The sequence below is a fragment of the Rhinolophus sinicus genome, linkage group LG01 (assembly GCF_036562045.2).
Source record: "Rhinolophus sinicus isolate RSC01 linkage group LG01, ASM3656204v1, whole genome shotgun sequence".
NCBI classification, from domain to species: Eukaryota; Metazoa; Chordata; class Mammalia; order Chiroptera; family Rhinolophidae; genus Rhinolophus; species Rhinolophus sinicus.
Genome location: NC_133751.1, coordinates 46,124,834 through 46,138,329, shown reverse-complemented (window position 1 = coordinate 46,138,329; position 13,496 = coordinate 46,124,834). Strand labels below are relative to the sequence as shown.

The following is a 13,496-nucleotide window of genomic DNA, read 5'->3' as shown; positions in this document are numbered from 1 at the left end:
GTTGTTTCTCCCAGGGCTCAGCAAATTTCAATGTTGGTCATAGGAGCCACAAAAAAATGTTCATTAAAGGAACCTAACCAAGGCTACTGTATGGCCACTTTGTGAACTCAGCACTATGGATGGGGGGGAGGTTGGTATGAAAGTGCGAGTTGATGTCACGCTGGCTGTCAGTGTGTGGTCTATTGTGGAGAATGGTGCTTTTTGACTGAACAGAGGGAGCCCTCCTCCCCCCTTCCCCAGCTCTACTGCACCTGCACTGGATGAGGGAGTCCCTGCCATTCAGCCCATCGCAGATTGTTCAAACAGAAGACATCTCTGACAGCACTCAATTCATTACATTTCTTCCTGCTTTTCAAACCAACACACACACACACAAAATGAGTATTGCCAGCCAGTGACAGCCAAAAAAAAAAAAAAAAAAAAAATCTTAAAATACTTTATATGCAGCTAATTTGGAAGCTCACACGACTAACCATGAAATATTTTGTATCCTTAACTTGTAAGGCGTCTTGAAAAAAGATTACCTGATTTTTCCTATTGAAAACATACCTCTATGGCTTACACAGGGATAGTTAAGTTTGTAGAGAGGCACTGCAGCATGGCTCAAGGAGAGTTTCAATGGGAATGAAAGCAGAAATGAGCAAAAGAGAAAAGCCCCTGATTTATCTTATCAGAAATACCGGCTTGAAATGCATTCATAATTTATGCCAGTGAAACAGCTTGCTAATAGAGGTGGGGTATCCGAGAGCTAGGGGCAGGCAGTGAGCAAAGCAAGAGAGGGTGTAAGGGAGGCATGGAGGCTGAAGTGTGATCTAAACATTTAAATCAATTTCCTAACAACGAAGTCTTCCACCCATATGCTTAGGTTTATTTTGCCATCTTAGTCTCCAAGACGTTTTTGCACCATTTCACAAAGCTGATGAGAGAGTGTTTAGAAAGCTGATGAGAGAGTGTTAGTCTAGTTTAACAGAAGTTGGGGTAAACAAACTCTCACAAGGGAACTTGGTTTTAAGAAATTTTTCTTGGAGGAAGGAGGAAGGGGAAACAAAGAAAAGGAAGAAGACTTTGAGTAGAAGACAAGACAGGTTTGCTTAGTATTTCAGGCTGATTAAACTGTAACATTATGCAATAACCTAGATTTGAGATGTTAAGTGTGATAGTCAAATCGACCTGGATGTGAGTTGGTAGTAAAGTTGATACTAAACTGACTGCATGTGAAATATTGGCTAATTCTCAGCAAATAATTAGTCCCTTAGATCTTAGACCAAAATGGAACATAAAGCCTAGTTCCCAGGACCCCTCCCATTGGAAGGGTATTCAATGAATTAATTTGTAAAGAAAATTTGGTAAGTGCATCTTCTAGAAGTGTCAAGGTTCTTTCAACCAACAAATAATTCTATCCCTTTACCGAGTCCACAGACCAAATGTCGTTCCTCTTATTTAAAATTTAAATCATGGTTGCAAGTAGTTCTCTCAACAATATTTTCTCAATTCTAAAAAGATTATAAAAAGCTATACAAATTATTAGGAGTGGAGGGGAAAAGAGAAAATGGATATGACAGAGCAATGGCAAGCCAGAAGCAACTCTCCTAATCGTGGCTCCACATCAGAACTAGAAAACTCTTGTAAATCCATTTCTTAATCCACTGCTGAAACTCATGCAGGGCCAAATAAAATCAAGCTATGGTGTACTTTGTAAAGGCTTTTGGTGTAATTGGTCCAGTCTCTCAAAACAAATCAAACAAAAACCAAAATTAACTCATTCAAACCTGGCAACAAACTCTAGATAGCAAATCAAGGAACTTTAACTATGACATATATATATATGTGTGTGTGTGTGTGTGTGTGTGTGTGTGTGTGTGTGTGTGTGTGTATGGAGGAAGGGCCTGCCTATGAGCTCAGGTGCCATGGTGATGGGTGTTGTGTGGTGACTGTATAGTATACATGCTTAAGACTGGCTATTTGTTGTTTGGTTATGCTCTGGGGTGGGGGGGTGGGGGGGGGCAATGAGAGCCTCCGCAGCCTCACAAGCAGGGGATGGAGACTGGCTCCACTGGCCTCGCCCTGCAAGTGTTTGGATTGCCCTTTCTGAAACACTCAGACGAATCACTTTATCCCCGAGGCCCTGCAGACCCTGACGTCACGAGGTGGGGGTGGGGGCGCAGTCCCGCTTCTGGCCTGGCCGCCAGCGATAAGAACCCTCGGGAAGAATTCACTGCTCTTTTTAATACAGTAATTATTTTTTCTGCCTTCAACGGGTGGGGGCTGCTCCTGCCCGGAATGCCGGTATCCCTTCAGGAAGATACCCAGGGATGGCAAGTTTGCAGGGTAACTTCCTAGGCAAACCCTAGGCCAGGTAGAGCACTGGCAAAGTAAGAAGAGCAGTCTGAATAAAGCTAAGACCAGAAAGGAGAGAAAGGACCCGAATTTCTGCATTGATCTCTGGGGTCTAAAATAAAAATTTCTTGCCTTCCCTATCACCTAATTACTCTGCAAAGTAAGAAAAGTACTAGCTATAAGTGAATCCTAGTTTGTGTCTGTGGCTTTGCACTCATCTTCAGCGAGGTAAATATATATATTATACCTATTTTACCAATAGGAAAGTGAAGGGTCTGCATTCTCCCCCCCCCCCCCCCCGTCCCTACCTGCTCTGGTCCTAGAGGGGCCCAATATTTCGGGGAGCCCAGACCGCTCCTGTGGCTTCCCACAGCCATGCCAATCCACAGCCTCTAGCATCAGGAAGGCCTAACAGCGAGATTACTAATGCTGAGCCTAGGCACAAAACAGGGACAAACAACCCCTTAAAGTAAAGGCCTGGGGTGAGAAGCAAGAGGAAGGCAGAACTTGGGTCGGACAACCTCTGCTTTGGAAAGTTTGGGGCCTAAAACCACCTCTGGGTCATGAGGTCCACGTGGCGAGGGCTAGGGCTGGGGTGCAGGAGGTAGAGGCCTCTGGAGGGGCGAAGGCCGCAACATCTCAGGTGACTTTCCAGACTTGCCCGACGCAGGACCCATCAGGGCTGAGAGAGGAAATCGGGCCGTTTTGGCAGGGTCCAGGCGTAGAGAACTTGAGCCCCATGAAGCAGCTTCCCAGGGAACCGCATGGGGGCCAGGACCAGGACCTCGGTGACGTCAGGTCCCCGCCGGGTGCTCGCGGGCCTCAGCTTCCATCAGTCGGCTGGCGCATCCGCTCTCGGCGCTGGGCTCGGCGCTCCTTAATGCGGGAGGGTGGGAGGCCGGCGCGCTCACAGCCTTGCGCTGCATCCAGCACCCAGCACCGCACCCAGCACCGAAGCCCAGAGAGGGAGTCATATGATGGTTCAGAGCGCCGAAATCCTAACTGACAGTGCACACTGCATTCTGTCCATGCAGGCAGACCAGAGTAATGAAACAAGTGACTCCTTGGAGCTTTTAAATCACCTGACACTTCTTTCCAAAGTAAGCATCTCAAGTCCCCAAGCCCCAAAGCACCAAACAGCTTTCAGTCTTGAAAGGAAAGGACATTCTATTTGCTTTTGAAGAGACACTGAGTACACCACTCTAGGAATAAAAAATAACACCATAACACCAAAAATATAAAATAAAAGCCTGCATAGAGAGAGCTCTTTGCCATGGGAAATCTTGGCCTTGTCTTAGTAACCCACCCTCCTAAAGAAAAGTCTGTTAGTCAAAATAAGTCAAGTTCATTATTTCCTAAAGGCCACAGAAAAACAAAAACTGAAAACAAGAATTGTAAAACTGGACAGCATCGTGAGAAGGGAGAGAGATTACAAGTCTCCCTGGGTGATGATATCAGAGGTCAGGTTTCCAGGAAAGTTTTAATAGAAAATAACTATGAAACACGCCAAACCAATTCTCTGGTTTGGGCTATTTATCTCTGGAAAGCTCCTTCCACTGCTGCTTACTTAGGACTCCAGAGGCTATGTCCCTTTGAACTTTATCCATATTTTCCACAGTAAAGGTCAAGAGTTTCTACCCCTTTCTTCTGTCTTTAAGGGATCCACCTTGTAGACAGGTCCCAAATGAAATCTACCCAGCAATCTTCTAACTTAAGTCAAAAAAAATAAAATAAAAAATAGCCATGCAAAGAAAGTAAGCAAGGAAAAAAAAAAAGCAAAGAAAAGAAATAAATCAACCGCCATCCCCAACCTCACTGCTGCTATCCTGAAAAGCAGCCTTTGCTCTAAAAGCAAGGAAAGACAGCATAATAAACAGTGAGATGCAAATTATTTTAAGGCAATAATGAGGTGGGGGAGAGTGTTGGAGAATGTTAACCAAAATCTTTACTAAAGCTTGTGGCAAAGGAAACTCTTTCCACAAAGCCAAATATGAAGGCCTGTTTTGTAAAATTCCCCAAGAGTAAGAAATGAAGGGGAATGGGGGTATAAAAAGCTTTTTAAATTATAATAAATAAATAAATAAATAAATAAATAAATAAGCAGTGCCAACTAGCAGGTGACAAACCAGTCAAACTTCAATCTCAGAGCAGTTAGCTATAAACTGTTAGCAGTTGAAAAGTAAACCTTGTGCACACAAAGGCACTGTTTAATTTTCTCCTTGTAATGGTTCTAAATGAAGACCCCATCACTACACAGTTAAGCGGTATTTCTTGTCCCCCCGAGGCGCTGATCAGTTCTTTTTAATGTGAGAAAACTGGCAGCTCAAAATTCGTCAATGGAGCTCCCACAAAAGTTCTGAAAAGCTGAATGAATTGGGTTTGTAATTACTGCATCCTGTCCCCCCACCCCTTGCAGCTTATCTCTTATTCATTCATCTTATATTATTGTTAAGGAATCTTACTCTGAAAATCATTCCCTTACCATTTTACCTAGGGCAATGGAGGAACTCATGACAAGGCAGAAATGGAACACTCAGTCCCCCCCCCCCCACTACACCTGGTAGTGTTCAGACCAATAGGTAGGGAGGAGGGACTATCTTGTACCCCAATTTACTCTGAGACTACTAGAACTCAGAGTACTCAGCCTACGGAGCCTTTTATTTTAAAGCCCAAATTTTATTGGCAAACAGGAATAGGTACCTTTTCTACATTCAGACCCTGCCTGAGTCTCTAAAATCGTGTGACATCTCCGCTTAGAAAAGTCAAAGGTTTTAAATAAATCCCCTGCCCTCTCCCCAAATTGCAAGGCTCTAAAAGACCTTGCCAGACATACAGAAATTAAGATAACTTATATTCTTGTTTTTTTTTTTTCTTTTAAACCAAAAACAGTAAAGGAAATAGCAAAAGAGACTACACCCCCACCCCCCAGCCCAAGAAAGGGTTTTATGAAAAAGTCAGCTTTAGAACACCAGGGCTCTGTGTGCTGAATTTCAATCCCAGGCATTACTGATGGAGAAGATTCTCCTGAGATTTCCTACTGTAAGAATGTGTCGGTTCTAGAAATAAGTACAGCTATTACAACCAAATCTACTAGCAGACTAAATAATTAATTGAAGCGTTGCTCTTTGACCCTTGAGAAGTCCAGTAGGGACACGTTTATAGTAATAATACCTCCGAATGAGCCCTTGTCAAATATTCATTTAGTGGTTAATGTGAGCCATTTTCCCCTGGGACCGGCAGTAATACCAGCTTCCCAGCATTGGCAAGAAACCTTGCTAATCTACTACAGCTCAGCAAAATATTTTAACGCTCTTTATTTAAAGTATGGAGGGGGGGGTGCGGGGAGAGAAAAAAATTGCAGAGGGAACTATAATCTCATCCTGCTGCACATTTCCATTCAGTGTATAAGGTTAACAAAACATTAAATTCACCCCGTTGGACTGGAAATTGAATGGTTTTAGTGAGCAGAATAATATCCCAAGGAAGGAACTGAACTCAACAACTAACTTCAGCACCGGGAAACAATCATCTCCGGGCAAGTTTAAGGGTTTACCCCCTTCTTGGAAATCACATTATAATGAAAATATTACATGTTCAGTATTAATCTAGCCATGAAACTATACACATCTTGGGGAACCATTTAATCCAAGCAAATGAATGATGAAACGTACCATTTTTTTCTCAAATTCAGTTTATCAAAATAATTTATATTTGCAAATAAAAATATTTTGACTTTCATTTGTTTAAGAGATATGGAGGGATAGGAGGGGGAGTGGGAATTCTCTTGTCTAATGGAGACAGTGACAATCATACAAAACTAGTTTAACTTCCCCAACTATTTCTCTCCTCCCTTTTGCAAAATATTTGCACCTGAGCCTTTTGCCAAAAAGTTGTTTTTTAGTCGGACCCTGTGCGCTCTTTTTTTTAGGGGTGGTTAGTGCAGTGCAATTACTCTAAACCCCAATACGTATTTCTAACATATCTCTATTTTTCATATATATACACTCCATATAGTTGATTAGCTTAAATTCGGGGAATATCCTCCCCACCCCCCAGCAAGATCATTTGGATCTTTATTCAAAGTTTCTTTTATTCCTATGTGTGAGCAAGAACTGTCGAAAGTGCTCATTACCACGTGAATAATCCGTATATGCATTACAATGGCTGGCCAGGCCGGGGGAAATTCTTTTAGAGTCTCTGCATTAATTGGGGGGGGGGGGGGCGGACGGACATGCCTTGCTTAGAACTGGGAGCCGGCGTAATAATTTTCCTTTTCCAGTACAATATTACCCTTAAAATGATTTTTAAAAAAGGAATGAATAAAAACCAATACACTTAAAATAAAGCAATCCACATGAAATCAAAATATAGAAAATGATGATATCCCCGGCTGAGCCCAGACTCACATTAGCAACACCACGAGAAAGAAATTCTTGGAAAACTAGAAGATGCAAACCAACGGGATGAACTAATTTACAACTTAGTGGCTGCAGCCGGTACTTTACTCAAGGCTGGAAGGCGCTGCCGGATTCCAACTTCTCCAAAAGTTGTAGAAGTTGACATAACAAGCCCTTCAAATTGCGGGAAGCAAACCCAAGCTCTTAAGAAAGCCTGACTCTTGGTTTCTGGTCCCCTTTGGTGGGGGAAGATGAGCGAGGTAAGTAGTAAATAAGGAAGAAAAATCCCAGAGTCGTTCTTATGGATTCTCCGGCTGCGACAAAGCGCGATTCGGTTGCGATGCAGAAACATCATTAACGCAAAGACCATGGCGATTCCCCAACTTTTCCGCTCCCACTGAGGACAACTATAGTCTTTCTTTACCTTTCCTAGGGCAAAAGAAAACAAACCCAATTTTGTTTCCCCACTCCTTCCCCTTCCCCTCCTTCTCTACTACTGTAGTAAAACATGGTTAACAGATCAAAAGCATAATCATCTCCAAATGTGATTAGACCAGACAAAGTAAAATATCTACCTCAGAGTTGATTGTTTTCTTCGTTAATATGGCTGTTGCCTGGCTTCTCTTTTGCTTGTTATCAGCTGCAGAGATTATCCGATTTGGGTCTACAGGCTTGGACCCGCGCTGCCAATTTAAGAAATGGAATTCGTGGAGGGAGAGAGAGGAAAAAAGAAAATAAATAATAATAATAGCCGTGATAAGTCGGGGAGTTTTGCAAGACGCTCTTCGCTTTCCCTCGCCCCTAAACAGGAAAATGTAGAGGAGAAAGTTTATGAAGTCAAGGAACAAAGAAAGCAAACCACTTGTTTCCTCTCAGACAATAGCAGGGCTGGAGTAATCCAAACACCCACCCAGCAGATGAGCACTTTGCATGTCTAGTTTGCAATTATCCCGATACAAGAAGCATCATTTTCCCCTATAACCAGGTTTCCAAAGCCATTGTGCTGCGAAGAAAACGAAAACAAAAAACCAGCCAACCTGGTTCTGATTTGGCTCAATACGCCATCTGCTAAACTACATGAAAAATTTCAGAATCGACTCCTTTCTGGCAACAAGTGGCATAAATCAGTTTAAGTCCCCATCATGCTTATTCATGCTGCTTAGAAAAGGAGGGGGTGGATTTACAATATATGTCTCTAGTTTCTACTTTAGAAATGACATAAGCATTTCAATTTTTCGAGTACTTATTCAATTAATCATCCAGCCATTTAATTGTTGCAGTTAACATTAGCACATGCTACTGGACTAGAATACCAAGGTTTTAGGTATTTTGCTTTCTTGGCTGAGCACAGTATATTCCCCAAGGAGTTATGTATAATCACAGTGTTATCCAAATAAATGAAAGACTCAAGAATAATTTCAGTGTCCATATTTCAAAAATTTATTTATCTCAAACTGTGCATAATGGAGTAAAAACTTAAGTTGAAAATGTACCTGTTATAAGGATGGTATTAGTTCAAATATATATACATGGATTCTCGGCACACTGATTCAAATAATTCAGAGCCGAATCTTTAAAATACAACTACGGAAAATAAAGGGGGGGGGAACCTTAAAATATCACAATAAATTTACAGAAATATTACAAACCATAAGAAAATATTTCAAACACAGTAATTTCATGTTGTATTTTTATCTGAACACAATGGAAAGTTGGGAAACAAAAGCTATTATAAATTACCAATGATGTCAACCTGCATGGCCATTTTTGCTTTTAAACAGTAAGTTAAAAAAAAATTTAGTACAATCTAAAACTTTTGCTCCTTTAAAGAAGACCACGGAGATGGTTTTGCCAGTACTTGTTCTAGTTTTTCTTCCTTTTGTACAATTTTTAAACAATTAAAATGTCCAAAATCTGAATAATTTTCTTCTTTCCACATTTGCAACTGTCCTAAATTTCAGCTGCAGAATCAAAATTCAGCAAGAAGCCTCTCCTTGAAAAATATTGGCAAATTCTCAGCTTATAAACAATGGACATTTTGATTGCCATGTTTATCTCGATAAATACTGTACAAAAGTTGCTTGCAAATATTAAAACATTTTTTCGTCGCTTGGAGACTAGCTCTAAATATTATTGGTAAAGACTTTTGCAAACTTTCTGCAAAGCTCCTACCGTATCACTAGAACTTTTAAAAAGTTTTGTGTAGTTTTCTTTCCTCCAGATCTATACAAGGTCCATTCCCTCGCCCTCCCTACCCCCACCCCCACCCCGTTTTCTCTGTACAAAAATAGTCCCCCCAAAAGAAGTCCAGGATCTCTCATAAAAGTTTTCTTGTCGGCATCGCGGCTTTGCGTGAGTGTAGATGGGATTGGTGTTCTTTTTTGCAGATGTCATTTGCTGTGGGTGACGACTTTTTTGTTTTGAGCGTACCGGGTTTTTCTCCTTGCTGTTTCTTACTCTCCTCCCATTTCCCTCGTTTTTCTTTGAAAATCCCCCCACCCCCCCACCCCCAGTTCACTGTCCGGCCCTCACATGTGCGAGAGGGGCAGTGTGCCGTTAATGGCCGTGCCGGGCACCGGGCCGCTCTGGTAATGCTGGGACATGTGAAGTCTGCTGGGGGCGGCCGGCTCTGGCACCTCGGCGCCGGGGAGGTACATGCTGATCATGTCCCGGAGGTCCCCGGCCTGGCAGGGCGCCCTGGAGTGGGAGGAAGAGGTAACCACAGGGGGGCTGGAGCTGGCCTCGGACTTGACCACCGAGCCCATGGAGCCTAGCGCCATGCCAGGGGTGCCCTGCTGCGAATAGGACATGCTGTAGGTGGGCGAGCCGTTCATGTAGGTCTGCGAGCTTGTCATGGAGTTATACTGCAGGGCGCTCACGTCGTAGCGGTGCATGGGCTGCATCTGCGCGGCGCCGTGCGCGTTGAGGCCCGGGTGCTGCGGGTAGCCCAGCTGGTCCTGCATCATGCTGTAGCTGCCGTTGCTCCAGCCGTTCATGTGCGCGTAGCTGTCCATGCGCTGGTTCACGCCCGCGCCGAGGCCGGCGCCCACCCCGACCCCGCTAGCCATGCTGTTGCCGCCCGGGGCCAGCAGCCCGCCAGGCAGCGTGTACTTATCCTTCTTCATGAGCGTCTTGGTTTTCCGCCGGGGCCGGTATTTATAATCCGGGTGCTCCTTCATGTGCAGCGCTCGCAGCCGCTTGGCCTCGTCAATGAACGGCCGCTTCTCCGTCTCCGACAAAAGTTTCCACTCCGCGCCCAGACGCTTGCTGATCTCCGAGTTGTGCATCTTGGGGTTCTCTTGGGCCATCTTACGCCGCTGCCCGCGGGACCACACCATGAAGGCGTTCATGGGCCGCTTGACACGGTCCGGGCTGTTCTTCTGGTTACCGCCCGCCGCCGCCGCGGTGGAGTTGCCGCCGCCGCCGCCGCCGCCCCCCGAAGTTTGCTGCGGGCCCGGCGGCTTCAGCTCCGTCTCCATCATGTTGTACATGCGGGCGCTGTACGCGGGCCCGGCCCGCCGGCGACCGCCGACCCTCGGCCCGGCCGCGACTTTGGGGGCCCGCGGGCGGGGGGAGAGGAGGAGGGGAGGCGGGCGGGGGTGTCGCGAGCGCAGGGCTCCGCGAGGAAAATCAGACGAAGAATAATTTGGGGGAAGAAAAGAGAGAGAGAGAGAGAGAGAGGGAAACTGGAATCAGGATCAAAAAAAGCGCTTCCCTCCTCTTCTGGCCGATCCTGCCGCCGCCGATGATTGTTATTATTATTTTTTGGAAAGGCTTAAGCCTGGGGCTCAAACTTCTCTCGCTTTCTTTCTCTCTCCTCTTCTTTCTCTCAGTCCTAGTCTTAAAGAGGCAGCAAACTACTTTCCCCCTTTGCAAACACTCTCTTCTCTGCCTTGACAACTCCTGATACTTTTTTGAACAAGTTAATAGACAACCATCCATGTGACGGGGGCTGTCAGGGAATAAATGGGTTTCCAGCGACCAATCAGCGCGCATCGGCTCCTCCACTCGAGCCCAGCCTCGCAGCCGGGTTTTGCATGAAAGGGGGCGGGGCCTGCCGGTCCGCGGGCCGCGCGGGGGAGGCAGGGGGAGGAGGGGGATGGAGGGAGGGGGAGGCGGCTCCCACTGCCAGCCACTGAGAAACCTTTGTATCCCCTCTCGCAGCAACAGGTCACACCACACGCCTTTTCGAAGGAAGTGGGTAAACAGCACTAAGACTGCGATTTTCTTCTTTCTTAAAACTTAATATTGATTTACTTTTTGGTGCGGGCTCTTGAAATGAGGAAGGGGCGCGAGAAGCCGCTAAAGTGGGGGTGGGGCAGGAGAGAGTGGGTGGTTCAGGGCGACTGTCCTACTGGTATTTCAGGAAACAGGCAGTGTTGGATGGAGTCGGTGTGTCATTGTTCTCCCGCTCCTCTGCACACTTCCCCCACCAACTCCAGCCTCTCGTGCTTTTCCCTAGCCTCGCTCTTCCCCTTGCCCCTCTTTCTCCACAGGTGCCGATACTCGCTCACGCACTTCTCACACTGTCCCGACAAGAAGTTAGGAGACGGAACGCTCTATCCCCCAAATCTTTCTTGCTTCCACGCAATTTGCTCTGTTTTAAAAGTAAATCCTGCTCGGACTATGCGGCCGACTCTAGCGCAAGGCTAGGCAGGCCCTGGGTAAGCTGCCGCAACCTCGCTCTTGCCTCCAACTCAGCTCTCTGGCGCGGGAAACCACAGCTTGTTCCCTCACCCTCAGCCACGTCTCCTGCCAGTCTTTCCCCATTCAGTCGGTGCAAAGGGAATGCACGTCCTCGCTCCCCATTCTCCTGCTGAGCCTCCCCCAAAGGATTTTCAGTTGTGCGGGTTTCAGAAGGAGGCTGGGGGGAATTAAAGAGCTCAACAGAAGGACGCTCAGAGTGCAGGCTGTGGGGGAGCGTTAAGCTCAACTTCTTGGCATCCCAGGGCACTGTGTGGAGGTGGCATTTGGGCCGCACTCACAAACTCCCTCCCACGCAGAGTTCACAGGACTCGAGCAGAACCAGCCCTGGCATTTCCCCCTAGTGATTTCTACCGTGATGGCCACATTTCCCGGGCCGCCTGGTTCTGGGGTGTGCGCTCGGAGGGGGCTCTAGGCCTGGGAGGAGGGAAGGGTAGTGCTCGCCAGGCACAGGTGCAGGCATTGCCGGCAGGAAGATGGAGGCCAGGACTGGGGAAGAGGGGATCCCAGTAGGGCCAGGGCTGAAGGAGGATGGGATGGGGGCGGGGTAGGGACTCAGAAATCCTGCCCGCCCTGGACCCAAGAGGGTAATTTTAGCCGCTCTTCCATTGTCCCGACGTAAAGATTTCAATAGGTAGGCGCTCAATGCGGAGAGCAATGGCAGCACGTCCGTTACAAATAGGTAGTTTTGTTTCTCTTGTTGTCGCTACACGGAGTCAAACAAAGCCCCGTCTAAGTTTCCTTCCACTCTCTTGTTGGGATCTTTGTGGCTAAAATGCACTTGACTACAAAGGGGGGGAACCCTGATGCCATTTCTTTTTTTTATAAAGGGCTTAAACCATCAGGGTTACTTATTTTCTTTCTTCTGTAACACTCTCCGCCCCTTTCTCCCCGATGCACCCTTAGTCACCCTAAGAAAATGTACTGAATAGTATCTGTCGGCCATGTTCCATTTATTATCTTTACAAAACTTCGCATTGTTTTGTTCTTTACTAACCTTCTTCCCATAACCGTCATCACCCCCACTCCAACTTCTTCAATCCCTGCCCTCCCAAGTTTTTCTGTTCTTGTCAAACTCAAGATTAAGTATGCTCACTGGAAACCCAGAAAAGTTGAGAAAAAGAATCCTGTAGACTTAATAATTTATTATTTCTAATCACCCCCCACCCCCTTACACACACACACCCGCAGGTTCTCCTTTTTCTCTTAAGTTATAGTTTGTTTTAGTTCTTGGGAACCCGGGAAGGACGAGACTGGCCTTCTCAAAACACATAAATGTATGTCACTCTTCAAAATAAAGCAATGTCTTTTTTTCTTGAAAGTGTAATATTAAGCTAATCATGCACATGAAGATTAGGAAAGAGAAAAGGTTGAGTTGATCTGGAGAAAAGGCGGCCACGGCCTTTTCTGAGAGTCTTGGTTTCAGGGATGTGGCTGGTGCGCCCCCTACTGGTGGATTCGTTTTCCCAAGACTATGGATTTTACCTTTAAAAGAAGGTGTTTGGAAATAAAATGGGGGGTGGGATGGAGGAAGATCAAACTAAATACACGTAATCTAAACAAAAGAGAAGTTAACATATCATATAAGCTATGGAACCGAATCATAAGAATCAGATTTAATTTGCTTAACTTAGAAATGTACATATATAACCTCGAGAGAAGTGGGAGGTTAAATCATGGGGAAAAAATAGGTACAAATTGTGAGATTCAACATATGAATGAATTATGATTGTCCAGATTCCACGAAAGGCAGACAAACATTCACTTTATGATTGTGTATGCATTGATCTGCGCTTAGTATAATAGCATTATTCAAAAAAAAAAAAGCTTATGGATAATTAAGTTTGAAGAAAAAACTCAAGGGGTTGGTATGGGTAATGGCGGTGTATATGTATTAAAATAAATGTTAATAATGGATGGTTATAGAAGCAAATGTTTTTAACCTTTCTCTCTCCCTCTCTCTCAAGGGGTAGTAGTAAGAGGCACAAAATTTTCCTTAAGATGATATATAAAAGCTTTTATACATCATCAGATGTCTGTGTTTGTGCCTGAACTCTA

At 45.3% G+C, this 13,496-nt stretch overlaps 1 protein-coding gene and 1 long non-coding RNA gene across 9 annotated transcripts in view; both read right to left on the bottom strand.

Annotated features, from left to right (window-relative positions):
* LOC109450257 (uncharacterized) overlaps nt 1-13,496 on the bottom strand; it is a 641,742-nt gene that overhangs the window by 28,865 nt on the left and 599,381 nt on the right. For all 8 annotated transcript variants that reach the window (XR_012494921.1, XR_012494923.1, XR_012494925.1 and 5 more), the window contains one exon: nt 7,310-7,417. This is a non-coding gene — a long non-coding RNA (uncharacterized LOC109450257). The remainder of the gene's footprint in view (nt 1-7,309; nt 7,418-13,496) is intronic.
* Nucleotides 8,151-10,782, bottom strand: SOX2 (SRY-box transcription factor 2). The gene has a single exon (XM_019737348.2). It carries the CDS (start codon nt 10,223-10,225, stop codon nt 9,263-9,265), a length of 963 nt encoding a protein of 320 aa, XP_019592907.1. The 5' UTR covers nt 10,226-10,782; the 3' UTR covers nt 8,151-9,262.